This window comes from Eucalyptus grandis, chromosome 3 (genome assembly GCF_016545825.1).
Source record: "Eucalyptus grandis isolate ANBG69807.140 chromosome 3, ASM1654582v1, whole genome shotgun sequence".
Classification (NCBI taxonomy): domain Eukaryota; kingdom Viridiplantae; phylum Streptophyta; class Magnoliopsida; order Myrtales; family Myrtaceae; genus Eucalyptus; species Eucalyptus grandis.
This window is the reverse complement of record NC_052614.1, coordinates 26,148,877-26,167,090: the sequence shown is the minus strand read 5'-3', so window position 1 is coordinate 26,167,090 and position 18,214 is coordinate 26,148,877. Positions and strand designations below refer to the sequence as shown.

The window sequence follows — 18,214 nt, the reverse complement described above, 5'->3', positions numbered from 1 at the left end:
TCCAAAGCGCACATAGAGATGAGAGAGATCCACGAGTGAGAGAGAGAGAAAAGGTGCTTGGCCAAGCTTCTTGACCCTCGATGAAGTAGCCTTGCCGGACACACCTACTTTGATCGCTGCTGCTATACGACGAGCTGGCACCTCCCCGAGTCGCGCTCTCACTTGCCGCACACTGGAAGTCCGCCGATAATGCCGGCGAACGGGGAACGTGAGAGTTGGGCTTGCACCACGGCCGACGAGAAGAAACAGAAGTCGAAAGAGAACGTGGATGAAGAAGAAGACCGGTGAGATTGAAGAAATTAATCCGCTGCTCCGGTCAAAAAAAGAATCACAATTTGGTCAAATAAATCCAAACGGTGGATCTGTCTTCTTTTGAATTTCGTCCAGATCCAGGAACCCTACCTTCTGTCGCCGCCTGCCCTCACGCTTTTCAGGAGCCTCTGCCAGTCTGATTGCATTGGATTCAAATTGAGAAAGCGAGGGCGTATTTGGCTTAGCATTTCCAATGGGCTTTCAACTTGAAAGCCTCTTAGAAAATGTTTAGCAACCATTTTGAAGTAGGTTTCAAGTGAAAGTCAACATTGGAAAGATTGAAAGCCGTCAATACTAGTAAGGACTAGCTTTGAGCTTTAGCATTTGGCCAAATACTGAAACTTATTTTTTTTCCAAAACTATCATCACTTATTCTTCAAATTTCTAATTTTGCCCTCGTTATTATTATTTTTAAATGCCAAAATAATGCTACAAAAATCAAAATTATATAAATACTAAAAAAATAATTATATTTTGGTCTTTTAAAAAGATTATTTATATATTTGATTTTTTTAGCATTATTGTCAAAATTTATATTTAAAAAGTTACATACATTATTTTTTTTTTCAATTTTCACAAATAAAAATTAAAAAATTCCGACAAAGAGTTTGGTCCCTTTTTTTTAAAAAAATATATATGTATTTGAATTTTTAGCATTATTTTCAAATTTATATTTAAAAATTTGCATGCATATTTTTCAATTTTAAACAAATAAAAATTAAAAAATTTCGACGAAGGATTTGGTCTTTTTTTTTTTAAAGTTATATACATATTTTCAAATTTTTTTAAAATATTTTTAGCATTATTGTCAAAATTTATATTTAAAAAGTTGCATACATTTTTTTCAATTTTAAAAATTAAAAATTAAAAAATTCCGATGAAGGGTTTGGTCTTTTAAAAAAATTATATATATATTTGATTTTTTTTAATATTATTGTCAAAATTTATATTTAAAAATTGTATAATTTTTTTTAATTTTAAACAAATGAAATTAAAAAAAAAACTATTATTAATCATGCAAAGGGTTTTTTAAATGTGTTTTCTACTAAACGGCATTTCTCCAAAAGTTGTTTCTCAAAGCATAGTTTATCAAACGGCATTTGCATTTGCCTAAAGTCCTTTAGCTAAATTGCTTTGCATTTTTCCAATGGGCTTTCAAAATGCTGAACCAAATAGACAAAAGAGAAAATTACAGTTGCAATATCCCAGAACAATAAAAACCTCAATTCAATCAATCAGGAAAAGCAATCAAATTCACATTATTCCTAAGTGTGGGATCTTAGTTGTCCACCTTAAGAATCTGGGATGACTATGGTCAAAGGGATTTTCTGAAAGAGCTGCTTGTTCTTTCAACATTTTGATATTTCCACCATATCAACATCAAGTATAAACCCGTATGCCTCAATTGAAGATAAAAGTTTACAACACCAAGGTAACAAGACGAGGATGTGATGGATGACCTGCGAGCAAGCAGAACAACCTTCATATACAAAAATGGAAAAGAGATTATTAATCTAAAAGTCTAGTTCCCAATATCATGTTGAGATTGAAGAATCATAGTGGATGACAAATGACAAATTATTTTCTCAAGAAGGTACTCTTATGATCTAGACCTCTGACAAGGGCTGCCAGTTACATTACTATCATGATCAAGAGAAAGATTTCATTCCAACTAAGAAACACGAATCACTCAGTAATGTACACAAAAATCTCATGGATGATTCCCCAGGACTGCCAGCTTCATTCATGATTTGATCAAGTCTAAGATTTTGCCTTATTAAGGGACACGGATCGCCTCATATATCGAACTATCACCAGAATGTGATCTCATGAAAACCTAACGTAACAACTACTCATATTCTATATAAAAAAAAGCTCAAGACAATACAGATGTTGGCTTTAGCGACTTGCATCTAGAAATGTCTAAAGCTTGTGGAGCTCCTAGTCTCCAAGCCCTCGGGGCTCAATTAGTTTGCTGCTTTTTCATGCAACAATTGACGAGCACCATGAAATCTCTATGTTTCATACGTATCTCCATCCTTTGAGTCCTGGTATGTTCGATAGCTCCCAACAAGCTATCACTATCAAGTACCTTAAATCTCCGGATTTACAACACATCTGGGAATTTTGGTAACAACTTGTATCCTTGAATACACAAACTTTTGCAGGATGAGAATATCTCTAGGTTTTGAATGTCATGTAGCTTCTCATAGTGGTTAATGTTTTAACCTTTTCAGGGTTTCCAAGCACGGTAGATCCGATAACCTTCCAAGGGAAGTGCAACCACAAATATTCAATATTACCAAAAAAATCCAGCCCATCAAGGCCACGTTTCACCTAGACTCTTGTAGTCTGCAACATGAAAGCCCTCAAATTCTTTAAATTAGAAAGGTCTTGTTATCTTTCGATGGATGTGCAATTGGAGATATCCTCCAATCTGACCAATAATCAACCTCTCAAGTTACGTGAATTTCAACTAGATTCCTACAATCTGCAGCAAAGAATCCCTTTAGACATTTTGAACTCGAAAGGTCTATTTATCTTTTAATGGATTGAAAGGTCTGTTAATCTTTTTAATGGACATGCATTTAAAGACATTAACCTTCCCGAAAATTCAGCTTGGTCAAGCATACGTATCTGCCATCTATGAAGCACTGATGCTCTCTAAGAGCTTTCGTGTTGTGTCGGACACTTCGACACGTGTCTGACACTCTCCCAACACTCTCGGACATTCTTCGACACTCGGTTAACACATGTCAGAAAATTCGACACCTGGTTAACTTTCCTGATACTCTTTGACACTTGAGTTGAAATTCCAACATACAAGTTTTCGACACGTGATTCTAATATTGAGGTCAATTTTAAAAATTTTCAATAAATGAGATGTTGAAATGTATATATATGAAAAAATAAAACATAATAATAAAAATAATAAATGGGGAAAGAAGAAAAACTCCTTATGTTTTTTTCTCCTCTTCCGACATATCTAACCCGCAAGTCTAGAATGTGAATTGCTTATTTTTTTCTTCAAGTTTTATGAATTATTGGAATAGAGTTGAATTTGTCAAATTGAAACAATGAATGCTACTAATAAATGGTGGATTAATGTTTTAGTATAAATTCATTATAGCCTTTTTTTTAATTAGTTATTTATTTATAAATTTGAAGCAAATTAATTTGATTGAAATAATCATAAAAATGATAATTTATTATGTATACATGAAAATTTATATTTAATATACAACATGTCCTAACGTGTTTGAATTATCTATTTTTTGAGAAACGACGTGTCGGAGTGTCATGTCATGTCGTATCGCATGTCAGTATCAGTGTTATTTAGTCTGCCATCATTGTCGTCGTAACCTCTGCACAACCATAGTAAAACACCACCCCCATTAGTCAGCACTACCAATACCCTTCGGCTTCAACCACAAACAGTCTGCCATCACATGCACGCGGCATTGCCGCATTGTACAAAGGCAAGTTCACAATCCAAATGCACCGAGAGCACGAAACTGGAACGGCACAGCCACCTAACTTTTTTTAAAAATCACCCCGCCAAACATGACCCAGCGCAAAACAAAACCCACCCGCCACCGCACGAGAGCCGTCTCATTACATCCAAACCCTTCCACTAGACGGACGACAACGGCAGCTACTACCCCAACAAAACGCGAGACCGTACACAAGAGAGAAGCAAATATGAACCGAAACACTCAATCAAGAAGAGAATAAATCCGGACAGAGCCGCCACAAAAGCAAACACGCATCGAATTCAGCTAAGTGGCGGCGGTGTACCTTCAGCTAGCGAAGCGAAGGAGGGATGCCATTGGATTCCGTCATTGTTCAGCTGCCTCCTTCTTCGCTTGATTTTGTAGAGGGTTATGCGGATGCTAGAGTGCTCGTTACCTCTGGAGAATCTGGGCTCGTTGCCTCATCAATTCGGAAGCACCAGAAACCCCAAGAATCCCCAAGCTTAAATCTGGTGGCTTTTCTTCGCCCAAAGGACTTGTAGCGAATAAATTCGGACACGGCCTTCTCTAAATTCAACCTTTCGGCACCGCTCAAATGACTCCATTTAATAGAAAGCTTGGATAGTCGGACGGGAAGCTTTGGAAGACATTCAAGAGGACGGAGATCGACAAGAGAGAGTTTCTCGAGAAGGGTTAGTTTGGAAAGAAATGGCAACGATGGAGTTGGGAAATCAATATGCAGAGCTATTAAGCTGGAGGGCGGTTCCGGTATTTCTCGAAGGAAGTCGCAACATCGAGCGCCGAGATGTCGGAGAGAAGAGAGCTTCGAAATGCTCTCTGGCAAGCCCAAAATGCCCGATCCATATAAAAGAAGCTCCTTTAGTGAAACCAGCTCGCCTATACTACTAGGCAGTCCTTTCAGATTGTTGCATCTCATTGCCCTCAACTCTTGGAGTTTCACCAGCATTCCAATGGTGCTAGGCAATTCTGTCACGAGAGTTTTATTAAGGTCCAAGATCCTCAAATTTTGCAGATTCCCAATGCTTTCTGGTAATTTTGTAATCGAAGTCCCTTCTAATTGTAGGTTGGTCAACAATGCCAACTCTCCAATCGAGTCGGGGATCTCTCTCAACGACTCGCATTCCACTAAGTTAAGGAGAGATAGAGATGCTAGGTTGCCTATGGATTTGGGTATGTGATCTAATATACTACACTCAGCATCATTAAGAGTTTTTAGCGCCTTCATAGAACCAATGGATTCGGGTAATTCTTTAATCCTTGTATGAGATAAGTCCAGCTTAGTTAACGACTCAGAGGAACCCATGGATTTGGGAAGTTGAGCAAGTTTATCATAACATTGAAGATCCCTTGATTCTTCCATTCTCCCTACTCTTACTGGTAGCTTCTTTAGTCTAGAACAAAGATGGACAGCCAAGGAGACAAGGGTCTTGATATACCATATAGAAGGATGAATTTCTTTTAGATTGCAACAGCTTTCAAGATTCAAAATCTCCAAGCTTTTGAAAGCAGACAAGTCAGGAGTTCTTCTCAAATTGTCACAAAACGAGAGGTTGAGAACTTTCAACTCAGTTGCCACCTGAAAAAAACAAAGGAAACTTCAGTAAAGTGGACAATAGCAATGTGTGATTTTCCACCATTCCTTCCTTTTCTTTTAAGAATCTTTAAAATTCCTAAAAAAATACCCATACTCCACTGCTCTTTCAAGATTGTATTATTTAATTTTAAATGTTTTTTCTTCAGTAGTGTCAGGCTAGACCACCATATTGATTTGTTTAAGCATATTAATCGCAAAAGAATGTTAGGGACGTACAAGTGCCAACCATTTTTATTTTCGGATAAAATTTGAAAAAGAAAATATATTCAATTTTTAAGAGCTATGGCGATGCTGTTCATTAGACATACACAAATTTTATTATCAAAGAGACACTCCAATAGCAAGAAACTAATAGTTTAATTATGAAAAACAATTTCTTAAAAGTGACTTAACAAAAAAAAAAGTTAAAGAATGTTGTATTCCAAAAAAATTTAATGCCATCGGAAGGATAGTTTTATTACTCTCATAACATTAATAATTTATATTTGTGTCATACAATGACTTCCATAATCAACAATTACAATGAATAAATATTTCGTACAACAAGTCAAAGCAATCCATAAATTATATCCATTACTCTAAGATTAAAATGAATTCACAATTTTAGTATTTATGCACAACAGAAGTTACTCTGTGGGAGTTCTTTTCCTCCATGAAAGAAGATTCATGTAGAGATACGGCAAGAATCACTTAGAAGACATGCTTTTGCATGGGAGAAATTAACTTAGCCATAAACCATCTAGATTAAAGTAAATCAGAATAGGTACAAATATGTAATTATATTTTCAACAGATGTTAATTAATATAGTTAATTTCTTTTTTCTAGTATTGTCTAAGGTTAAGCATGATGGGTTGTTGAGTTTTATCAATAAAAAATAATTAAGGAGCATAAGCTTCCGATTATTTTTATTTTTTGTTTTTTAGCTTCTGATTATTTAGGTAACTATAAATTCCTCTTATATTTAGATGAAAATCCTTAATCCGAGGAACATTAGCAAACCTTTCTATAAGAAAGAAAGAAGAACCTGGTGCTATTGGACCTTCAGTAACATGTTATCATTCATAAGAGATATATCTTCTCAATATCTTACCTTGAATGGGCCCCATCCTCCCCAGTACTCTGTAATCTTACTAGTTGATAGATTGAGCATGACTAATTTCTTTGGGTGAAAGTTGACCATTTCAAAATCCAAGGGACAAAACATCCATTCAAGCCATCTTAATTGAGGAAGTAAATTTTGGAAATCTCCAGTGAAATTCACACCACACACTTTGAGGAACCTCAAGTTGGTGAGTTCATTAAACTGTTCACCTCGGTAGCTTTCCCACTTGCCATAATAGTCAAGATGAAGGGCCTCAATCTCACTAGTGCCCTGCAATTACAAAACATTGTGGACCATAAGTTTTAATTGATGAAATGAGACTAACCGTATATAAAAAGATGGACTAATTTCAATTTCATATCATACTATCATGGTGTAGGCTTCTAACTTTCAACTTGGTGAAACAACAAGTTGTCATTGAATATGGTTTATTTAATTAATGTAAATATGTGAAGCTAAAGAAGGTGTTTTCAAACTTTTCCTCTTCCAATTATGCCTTTTGCAGATTTATTCCTTTTGAATTACCAAAAATTGCATTTTTTTTTTCAAAATTACAATAAAAGGCCTTATGTACAAACTACTTCAAATATATCTATCAAAATTCATTGCTCTTTATATGTGAAACAACACAACCCTAACTCATAAAATTTATATGTGAAACAACGTGACTCTTGAAGTCCAAGTACGTCTATCAAACTTCTCATCAAAATACATTTCAAAATTAGAGAATCTGAATTGTGAAATCCCCTATATAATTCTGGTTTACCTTGTTTGCAATTCTCAATAGCAAAATGAAAACAAGAATGTCATCTCAAGAAGAATGCTCGTGTTTTACATTCCTTTGTTATCATGTGTTTCTTTAATGAGTATTTTTAAATTGCACATTCAAGAAAAATTGATTATATATCAACTTATATAAATGATCTTTACTCCTCTTTTTATTAGTACAGATGTTTGATGCAACATTTTCAATATCTTGTTTATTTTGTTACAGTGAAATAGCGTAAATTAATGAGATCTTGATTCCACAAGGATTAGGCATGAAGATTGATTAAATTGGATACTTAGGAAACTTAAGTCTTTTACATTGTATTTCGTTGTAAACCAAATATTTTGGGAACTCAACTTTTTTGTCTCAGGTGATGAATTGCACATTGAGCACAAATCATGAGAGTTATAAGACGGATTTGTTTGACAGTTTGAATATTTCTTTCAAAAGATTATTTTTTCAGATGAGATACTACTTATTTTTCCTTTCAAAATTTCTCGTATATCATCATGTTTTCATCAATAACTTCATAGATATCCTTATTTCAGTTCTAAGCAATGCTCTATTCAGTTGATTATATTTCCATTTGAGCAACAATATGCTCACCGAGATGCATCAATAGCATGTTTTCACTTATCTCGTTACTTCATTATATTGTGCATTCTCAATGTTTATACTTAGTATTTTTTAATTAAAGGTTTGCACATGCTTGTTTGATGCTTGCACAAATAATCCATATGTTGTAATTGCTTCTAGTTGCATACCTTTTTAACTTTCATGCTAATAATGAAAATTAATCATGACACAAAATTCAAAACCATAATTTTCACATCACAATTGGAATGAACCGTTGCTTCAACTTCGCCCACATTTATAGATATTGTGCATATTAATCTCATTAATAAAATTGGATATGTCAATTTTTCAATCTTCCTTCATCAAATTTATCACTCGATAGTAATCTTCACATTTAGATCTAATAATAAAAAAAAATTATTCTGACTTCAATTTTACTACAAAGTAATAAAAGCTATCTCTAATTTTGCATTTAATCATATTAGAATGTAAGGATTTTATTAATTTTTATTATGTGAATACAGGGTTCTAAAACTTAAGTGATGATCTTTATTTAACAAATGTAGAATCAACATTATTTCTTTTCCTAAATATTACGTTGATATTACTACTTTGTGAGCATATGGTTGTGAATTTGTTTTTAGTTCTATTACTAATGATCATTCACTTATAAATTTCTAACAAAATTGTAAATGTAAGGTTATTTTATCACTAAAATGTAACCTTTGATGATGCTCTATGAAAAAAGTCATATATTGTTAAAATATTAAAAATCCAAGTTTAATTCAATATCATGTGTCAATTTTTAGTTAGTTCTTCGACATTAGAAATGTGACATCCTTATTTCAACCCGATTTTTCAGAACGAAATGATTGTTGAATGAGAGCATCTTGAGGATCGATGAACCACAAGGGCATTAGAAAGAAAACTTTGGGGTGAAAACTCGGTTTTTCATTGGTAAGACAAAAAAGTTTAGAAAAGTAAAAACGGGCCATGGACAAGAACCCAATGGGCCTAAGCCCAAGTGGGCGGCCCAAGGCCCACATGCCCAAGGGGTGGGCAGCCAAGGGAGACCCATGGGCCCTTCAAGCCCTCTTTTGGCAAGATCTTGGCATTTAATACACCCAAGTACATGAATAGTGCATAAATAGTGCACAATATTGGTGAATTGATCGAAATGCCCTTCCATTGACAAAGGACGAAAGGGCAAAATGGGAAGTTGGACATGAAGGGAGGCACAAGCATGTTGGGCGGCCAAGAAGAAGCTTGAAGACCATTCTAGACTAGTCTAGCCTAGCCTAGTCTAGCCCTAACCTAGTCACTTGAGTGCAAATCCTCTCATTAATGCAAGAATTTTTCTTCTTGAGCAAGCCTTTTGATTGATTGATGAGAGTCCAAGAAGATATGGATTTTATGTGCATTAATGGGTAAGATTCTCTTTGTCTCTCTCCTCCTTCACCACTGGCCACTCTTCCCCTCACCCTCATTCTCTCTCATTTCCTCACCTATTTGATTTCAAGCTCTCTGCCTCTCTCCCCTCACCAACACCGAACCCCCATAGCCATTGTCATCTTCATCTCAAGCTTTTCTCTTCATTTTTCCTCTTGTTTTTACCTCACCGGCGACCGTCCCTTGCACCCCAATGCCGCACTGCCCTCCACACGTCATTTCCATCGCCGTAGCCAAGCTTTCAATATGAGAAGGCTGCTGTCCAGCCCTCACAGCAGCCCCCTCTCGCTCATTTCTTCTTCGATTTGGTCCCCCACGAAGCCTGGAGGCCGTGCTGACACTGAACCGCCACCAGACTGCCACTGTGCCACTGTCGGACCACCGACCAGCCACTGTCTAGCCCCCACACGCCCTGAGGAGGTGTAAACAGCAGCCTCAGTCACTGTCCAGCTTTGTCGCACCACCCCCAACATTTTGTGAAGCTTGGATTAGTTTGTGAGTGGCTTGCTAGCCTTTGATTAGGGCTTTCATTGTACTTAGGGTGTAGTTTAGGGCTTGTTTAGGGTTAAATGATGATTTATTGATGTGATAAGTGGATGTTGTGTGATAAGTGATTATTGGGCTTAGATAGGTTATTGAATGTTTACTGATAGGTTATCGGGTTTCAAAGCAATAGGTTATCGGATTTTAGGTGATAAGTTATCGAGCCTAGGACAATAAGTTCACATGTTAGGACAATAGGTTATCAGAATTTTAATAATAAGTTATTGGTTTTGACGATAGGTTATCATGTTTAGGGTGATAAGCGATCGGGTAATGATAAGTGAAATTAATATGTTGTTTTATTATGCCATAAAAGGATAAAATACTATTATGTGATATAGGCTTATACGGAGTACGGATTATATATTAAATGTGCTATATGTGTTATGTGTTGTACGTGTTTGATGTATTTACGTGATATGTACATTATATTAATTGAAGGATGAACTATGAGATGGGGTATGATGGCACGTGGAAAAATGATTTTGAAATATTATGATGACTATATTCTATTCTTATAAGTGATCCACATGCCATGGGTTTATGAATTAAATGGTGCATTTATATATAATATAGTATGATGCACGTGTGTAGCATTAAGCTTTTGGCAAGTGACATGGCATATTGCATGAGTATCACGTGCATTAATGAGAAAGATATGAAAAGAATTATGTGATGGCATGCTTGTGTGATCACCTAAGACCCTGATGCGTTTTACGCGGGACGATGCCCAATTAAGTTCGGATGCCCCCAAGTCAACAGGATGTTGTTCACGAATGGATTTTAGAATGAAGCTCCTTACAGGAATAACCGTCTTGATGCGTTCACGCGGGATGATGCCGTACTCGATGAGATTCGTATGTGTTCAAGTCCGGATTATTGCATGGCATACGTGCGTGATTTAATTATATTGCACATTCATATGTTTGGCTCAAGAGCATGAAAAATATGATGGAATTTGCTTATGTGTTTATATTGACGGCCTTGAGTAATAGGTTTGCTTTGATGTGAATAGTTAGGGTAAAACAAGAGGAGCTTTTTTATGTTTTCACCATTGATAGAAAATTGCATGTTTAGGGCTCTTCCGAGGTGAACGGCTTCCCTATGTAAGGTATAGGAAGTTCACTTATTGAGTTTATCTCATATTTGTTTGTTGAATATTTATAGGCTCTAGGAATGGATGAGCCGTTCTGTCAGATATAGTTTGGCCTGCTTGTTGAGCACAATCAGGAGGTGACAAAGTATCCTATACCGGGAGGGGTCGACACGCATTACACGCGTTACATCATGACCATCTAGGTCAACAAAGGTCTACCTAATCTCGTCCCTCACTGATTCGTGGCCTAGTATTTCGGGCTAGGCAATGAGAGCCATGGTCCCATCTGCGGCTTCGACGGTCCGTCAGATGTCAGAGGCTCAGGGGGAGGCATCAGCATGGATGCCAAGGATGGGGACATTCCCGATGGGGAAGTGTTCAACCCTGAGCTCGACCCCGAGTTGATCACCGAGCCAGAGCCATGAATCTTGGATGCCATTGAGGCTTAGGTAATAGTAGGGTTGATGATACATTTTGAACCACCCTCGTAGTATTAGAGGTGTTAGGTGTATTCCGGGCCCTTTTTGTAGAATGTCGTGGCAACACGATGAAGCGTATCGGATGTGATGAAACTAGTTGTTTAACTTCTGATTATGACATGTATGAAACGTTGGCTTATGACGCATATATATGATTATTTTTTTAACTATCCCTGTCTATTGAATAATTGAAGATTTATTTATGCTTCGGCTTGTGTAATTTATCGTTATCGCAAATTGGGTTGGCAATGCCTCCTAGGACGTCATAAGCAAATGACTGAAAGGGAAAATACGTGTCACACAGCCGTAGTGGGTCGGGGCGTGACAAGAAAGTTTGTTATTTATCATTGAAGATGTACGTTTGGTAATATATGTTTTGTTGAAAATACATGGTTCTCAAATTACATTTTAAAAACATTGCGAAAACATATCATTGCAAATACATATTCTTATATAAGTATAATATAACATTGTAAATAAATCTATAATTTCACCACTAGAAATTCTTGTATGCACTTCTAATGGAAATTGTGATCTAGGTATTAACTTTCAATTATATTTTTATATACATAGATACAGTAATCACTATTCTTCTATAATTTTTTTGTGATTATGAATAGTTTTGGCTAATTTTCATTATTCTTCTAAAACGAAGTCATTTGGTTTTGTGGTCTTTATTCTTGACCATGCACTATTTTTTTAATGTTTGTTGTCAATGTTTTATTTATTTCATCAAAATAGTACATTGTTTATAAAACTTTTATCCATATTCTCATAAATGAACCCTTCTATTCAAAATGGTCCATTTAAATATGCATACATTTCACATGATATGTTAAACTCCTTTTTCTATGCAATTCATTTTTTATTCTACTTACGATTCTTTTCTTTCTCAAATATGAGATAGAAGAGTTTGATCCATTAGTGTTGTTTACTTTAATATTGGATGAAAATACATTTCTCTTCGAAATATGACTTTTCAAATTTATTACATTATAAATATGTTGATGAATAGTACCTCTCTAGGAAGTAATACATCTGGACCAGAATTTATCTTGCATTTTGAGTGGTGTAGTTTCTAGATGACTTTTTTTTTCAATGGTACATACGTAATGTTTGGTCCCTTTCTTTCTTTGCTCATACTCATATTAGTTAATGTTTATTCGCTACTTTTATGTTTGCATTAACAGACACTTCATTTTGAAGACATAAGTTTGAATAGACACATTTCTTTATATTATACATGTTGTTAATGAAACAAAACCATGTAATAACTTTTATGCTAACTTAAACCAATCAACATATAGCTACTATAGTTTTATGACATCTCAACATAATAGCGATTATATTGAAGCCTTATCATACAGGTGGTGTAAGTTGTTGACTACCTCTCTATACTTTTGCTGGTTCATTGAACTTGAGAAGAATAGGGAAGATTGGGATCTTGAGGCAAGAGTGTGCAGCAGAAGTTAAAAGTATTTTCAGTGTTAAAAAACTAATTAAAATAGTTATAGCTCTATTGTTCCATTTATCATAAAAGTTTAACTTTTTTCTTCTAATGTCTTATTTTAATCCGTAGACCTCACCAAACAATATAACATATATATTTTGTAGCAATGGGAACAATTTATGGATTTATCTTTCATTATATGCAACGGGCTAATATTTGATAAATAAATAATATTAAGTTCATACTTGTTAAATTATAGATCAATATCATATTGGACTCATATTTGACAAATATATAATATTGAAAGGTCAAAAAAAAAAGATATCCATCATTACAAAAAAATTATATTACATGCTTTAGAAATAAATTATACAATCAAATTAACTATCATAGAAGAAACCAGTACATGTTTAGAGGAATCTATCACATGAATGCATATATTTCAACAATAAGTATGACGCAATGTAGCAACGCCTCTTGTGATTGCGAAGTTGTATAGATACCCATTGTGACTAAGAAATATCCATCATCACAAAATAATTATTTAACAAGCTTTACAAATAAATGAATATAATAAAATTTCCATTATAGAAGGAAAAAGAACATCTGTTTAGACGGATCTTTTACATGATAACATATATTTCTACAATAAGTATAACGAAATGCATAATAAGTGATGGCTATTATGATTAAAAAGTTCTATGGATACTCCTTATGAGAAAATATGTTGTTGCATTTCATAAGCAGATCATATTAACAAGTTGATAAAAAAAAAAAACTATGTAACATGATAGCTTATATTTAACAAATAAATGATGTATTAAATATGAGCTGTAATATGCTCATTATTAGGTTGAACGATATAGAAATATCTATTATAACATGGTAGCTAATGCTTGAGGAATTAAAAAATCGACAGAACAATTATATAACATGAAAGCCTACATTTAACAAATGAATGTTATTTAGAAAATAATAGACAACGTCACAAAACTACAAAAAAAGAATGAATAACAAATTTACGGAAGTAAATTACACATTATTATGAAAAGTCTATAGAATGAAAATAATATATGATTGGAGGAAATATGAAAGCCGTGGGTATCAAATGGACGATGTTAACTAATGGTTGATGATAAAGGACTCGATTGCGCCAATTGTGAAAGATAAAGGACTACATTAAGCAAAGAAAAAAAAAGATAGGGGACTAAATCGCACAAACAATAACACTTAGCGGACTATATGTGTACTTAACTTAGCTTGAAAAATATAAGAGGCAGGATAGCTGATTGTCACAAATGAATGGAGTTATCGTTTATTATATCAAGCAACTCATGAGATGTCAATACTTGGTAAAAGAAAGAAAGAAAGAAACGACCTCACAAGAAATTAACAAAAGAATCCAAACATAAAAAATACGCATCAAACGTAAATGTGGGAAAAGCTTGGCCCAACAACTTGTAGATGTTGTGTTTTCTCTGAAAGAGCCCTATCAAATATTATGTATCTGTTGTTGTTGCATTGAAGTTAGCAAAGGAGTGTACTCAACAAAATACTATGAGGTAAAGATATATATTGATCATCAATAATCAAGAAATTGCTCCTCAGTTATGTCCTTGAATCAGGCAAGAACATCTATTAATCAGAAGAGCTCATTTACTAATAGATGCCCCAAGTTTTGACGCATCAATTTTTCTCTCAAAGAATATAGAGAAGATGGACTCAACATTCACTAACTATGAGACAAGTAGAGAAAACTCTTACCTTGTTGCTTGCAAGCACATCTTCGACTTTCTCACTAATCCATAATCTGCTACGCTTTTGAGGCTTCTTTTGATTTTCTTGACGAACTATTTCCCTTCCAAGATCTCTCAATTGATCGTGCATCATTAGCTTGCCATGTTCATCAACTTTAATGAGGGACATAAGACTCAATACTTCAATCCCCCTCCCCGGGAAAAAGTCACAAGCATCCCACATATAAATCGGATTTTGTTTAGATGCTCCAATAAAAAAGCATGCAATATCCAAAAAAATCTGTTGCTCCTCATAATCTAATGCTTCGTAACTTATCCTCAACCTCTCTTGCACTTTTTTTTCTGGCACTTTCTTTAATTTCTTAGATGTATCTTTCCACGCTTCCTTTGTCTTTCCACATAAGAATGAGCCTATAACTTCAAGAGCTAAAGGAAGTCCCCCAGTAATAGATACAACATCATAAGAGATATCCTCATAACCACTCGGAGGAAAATCTTTTCGAAAAGCATGTCTACTAAATAAAATCAATGATTGATCCGAAGGCAACTCGTTGAGTTTATAAATGTGATTAGCCCTAGCCTTGTCAAGAATACTCTTGTCTCTAGTTGTGATGATGACTATACTTCCTACTTCAAACCAACTACCGTCTCCCACCAAAGCATTCAAGTGAGTATAATCATCTATATCATCAAGAAGAGTGAGGACTTTTTTACTTGTAAATCGAGATTTGAGGACACTGATTCCGTCATCGACATTAGACACCTCACACAAACTTCCTATTATGTCAAAAATGAGCTGCTTTTGTAGGAATGTAATACCTGACGCTGAAATGTTTCTCGAACATTTGCCACAAAGCTGCGATTCTCAAAACGACTAGATAGTTTGTTGTATAATATCTTTTCAAGAGTTGTTTTACCGATACCGCCCATTCCATAAATTCCAATAAACCACGTACCATTGAATCTAGCATCTATTTGGCTCATAATTTGTTCCACACGATCATCAGTTCCCACCAACTGTTTCGGAACATCTAGCTGAAAAAGTCTTTTTAACTCACTCATAACTCTTCTAACGATCATTTTGACTAATCCTGCTTCGTGCCTGACAAATAACAACATAAAATTTCAATATATGATTGCAATGTTTATATGCCTTTTCAAGTAAGATTTGTTTGTGAAAAACTAAAAAGTGTTTTTGTGGAGAATAATGTACCCCTTATCAATTTTCTCGGATTCCCATCCTTTTAAGAGACTAACTTCTTTGAGTGCATCTTCCCATTCCTTCACAACCATTTGGTTCAAGTTCTTTTTATGTGCATTGATGGCATCTCCAAATCTCTCTCTAAGATATTGCACCTGTGAGGGTTCCACTTTGTAAAATATGGGCAACACTACTTGTCCTCTGCTTCTCCTGCAATTCAACATCTGAGCCAGCTCTTGAAGGCACCATTTGCTGAAAGCGTAGTCCTTAGATATAATCGGGATTGAGATCTTAGACTGTGTAATACTACAAAGAAGCTCCAAACCAATCTCCTCACCAATACGGAGTTCATTGTCATCTTTGAACACAAGAATTCCTGCATCAACAAGGCTAGTATAGAGATAATCGGTAAAGCCTTGGCGAGTGTCTTTTTCCCTCTAAAGCTCAAGAACACTTCATAGTCATTTCCTTTCAGCCTTTTGGTTCCACCTCCATTATCATCTACATGTGGAGAGGTCGACGAGGAAGATGCCCCGTATAGCAGATCTTCTGAATGACTGGGTTCTTTTATTTTCATCTTGAGATAGATGGAGCGGAGCTTCAAAAGAAGAGGAATATGGAATCCCAGATCTGGGAATTGCAGAAATGTCTCTGGAACTCAATTGAGAGCTACATTCAAAGAAAAATAAAAGCTCTTCTACAACTAATCAGAAGAAAATGGAGCGATCAAAACAAGAAAGAGAGGAGGAGAAGAGCAAGTAGTCGCCAATTAACTAAGGAGTGCTCAAATAGCGCAATCCACACACTGCTGTGATCTCCACCGATTCTCACCTTTGACGTTGGATTACCCACACGCAACGCTCTTTATCGTGCGTGCTTGAACTATGCTGAGTTCTGGCCATCCAAGGATCCAAGACTTTATATTCAAATAAGAAAAGTTTATTATTTTCAATCAGCAATCTAATTTTTTCTTAAGGAGGTTGCTCTAAAATGATAAATCACTAAGTAAATCTATGCCACTTTCATAGAAAACTCCTATTGTATCTCTCTCTCTCAAAAAAAAAAAAAAAAAAAGTGAAACATTGACAAGAGCTTTTCAAGTACACGTTTAGAAAGATCCGATTATGTGAATCTCCATATTTTTCAATGGTCAAGTTAAACTAACATTTTGTTTTGCCAAAAAATCAACAAGATTAGCGTGCAAGCAAAGTCGTACATTTGATTACTCTTCTTTTCTATCCCGTGAGAATCACGGCGTACATGAACAGCAACTCAGAAAGAAAAGGAAGGCCAACAAAAAAAAGAAAGAAAGATCGATTCGATGACTAGTCAAAAATATGAGGAAGATGGGGCCACTTCTGGTCTGGCATGTTCGTGCATAACAATTTTGCCATGTCCTCGTCAGCCATTTGATTTAGGCATTTTAATGTTAGCTGTCCTTTTAAATTGCGTTAAGCTGTGCAATCAAAACTTTGTCAGAGTAAATCATTGGATTGACATTGATAAAATTGCTATGTTCAAGGCCACTGGCTCGTAGCAAAGGCCGGAAGATGAGGAAAACCTTTACAGTGTCCCTATTGTAACGTTACGACATTACGATACATGAGCCGGATCCTAGCTCGGTTTAGTTTTGGTGCAATGTGTTATATCATTTGGAAAGAGCGGAACAATGTGCTTTTTCGGAATCAGACTCTCTATCTTCCAACGATGAAAATGCATCTTCAGAAGGCTATCAAAGACAAGGCTATGACTTTTAAGCATGTTCCTGATGTGCCCATGAATAGAAGACTTCAACGAAGCTGGAACATCCATCCTTCTATTTTTGATTGATGGAGGTTTTCTAGTTTTTGTTGTCTTTTCTTTCCTTTTGTTGTTGTTGCTCCTTTTTTTCTGGGGAACCATGGCACCCTTACACTCGTTCTAGACTTTTGTCTTCTTGAGTGTCTGTTTTTTGTCGGTGCCAGGCCTCCCTCTTGTCTTCTTTCTTGCAAAATCAATATATTACTTACCTTTACCAAAAAAAAAAAAAGAAAAGAAAAGAGAGAGAGAGAGAGAGAGAGAGAGAGAGAGAGGATACGTATCGACCAGTCAAAGAGGGAAAAGAGAGAGAAAAGGTAGGCGGTGGGGGAATCGCACGAGGGGAAAAGGGAGAGGGGAGAGAAGAGAGAGAGAAAAGAGAAGAGAGAAAAAAAAAGAGAGAGGAAAGAAGAGAGAGGGAGAGAGAGAAAAATAAAGTAAAACTAATATAATTATTCTTACTTTATTTTCTTTTCTCTTTCCCTTTTTATTTCCTTTCGGGCTCCAATTTTTCTTCCGATAATTTCTTTCTTGAAATTTCGGACTCGTCAATAAATTGACGAACGATGAGACAGGATCCTAAAAATAAGAATT

General features: G+C 35.4%; 1 protein-coding gene across 1 annotated transcript; it reads right to left on the bottom strand.

Moving 5' to 3' along the window:
* Window positions 1–4,194: 4,194 nt before the first annotated feature.
* Window positions 4,195–16,400, bottom strand: LOC104439347 (disease resistance protein RPV1-like). Its single transcript, XM_039309495.1, has 5 exons — window positions 16,313–16,400; window positions 15,836–16,199; window positions 15,442–15,724; window positions 6,492–6,773; window positions 4,195–5,382 (listed from the first exon to the last, which is right to left on the bottom strand). The coding sequence occupies exons 1-5, from the start codon at window positions 16,398–16,400 to the stop codon at window positions 4,195–4,197; spliced, it is 2,205 nt and encodes a 734-aa protein (XP_039165429.1).
* Between the last annotated feature and the right edge of the window lie 1,814 nt (window positions 16,401–18,214).

Coding starts and splice junctions, on each gene's coding strand:
- LOC104439347 (XM_039309495.1), bottom strand. CDS start 16,400: ATGAAAATAAAAGAACCCAGTCATTCAGAAGATCTGCTATACGGGGCA. Junction 15,725..15,835: donor TCCGAGAAAATTGATAAGGG/GTACATTATTCT, acceptor GTTATTTGTCAG/GCACGAAGCAGGATTAGTCA. Junction 5,383..6,491: donor GAGGATGGGGCCCATTCAAG/GTAAGATATTGA, acceptor TGTTTTTTTCAG/GTGGCAACTGAGTTGAAAGT.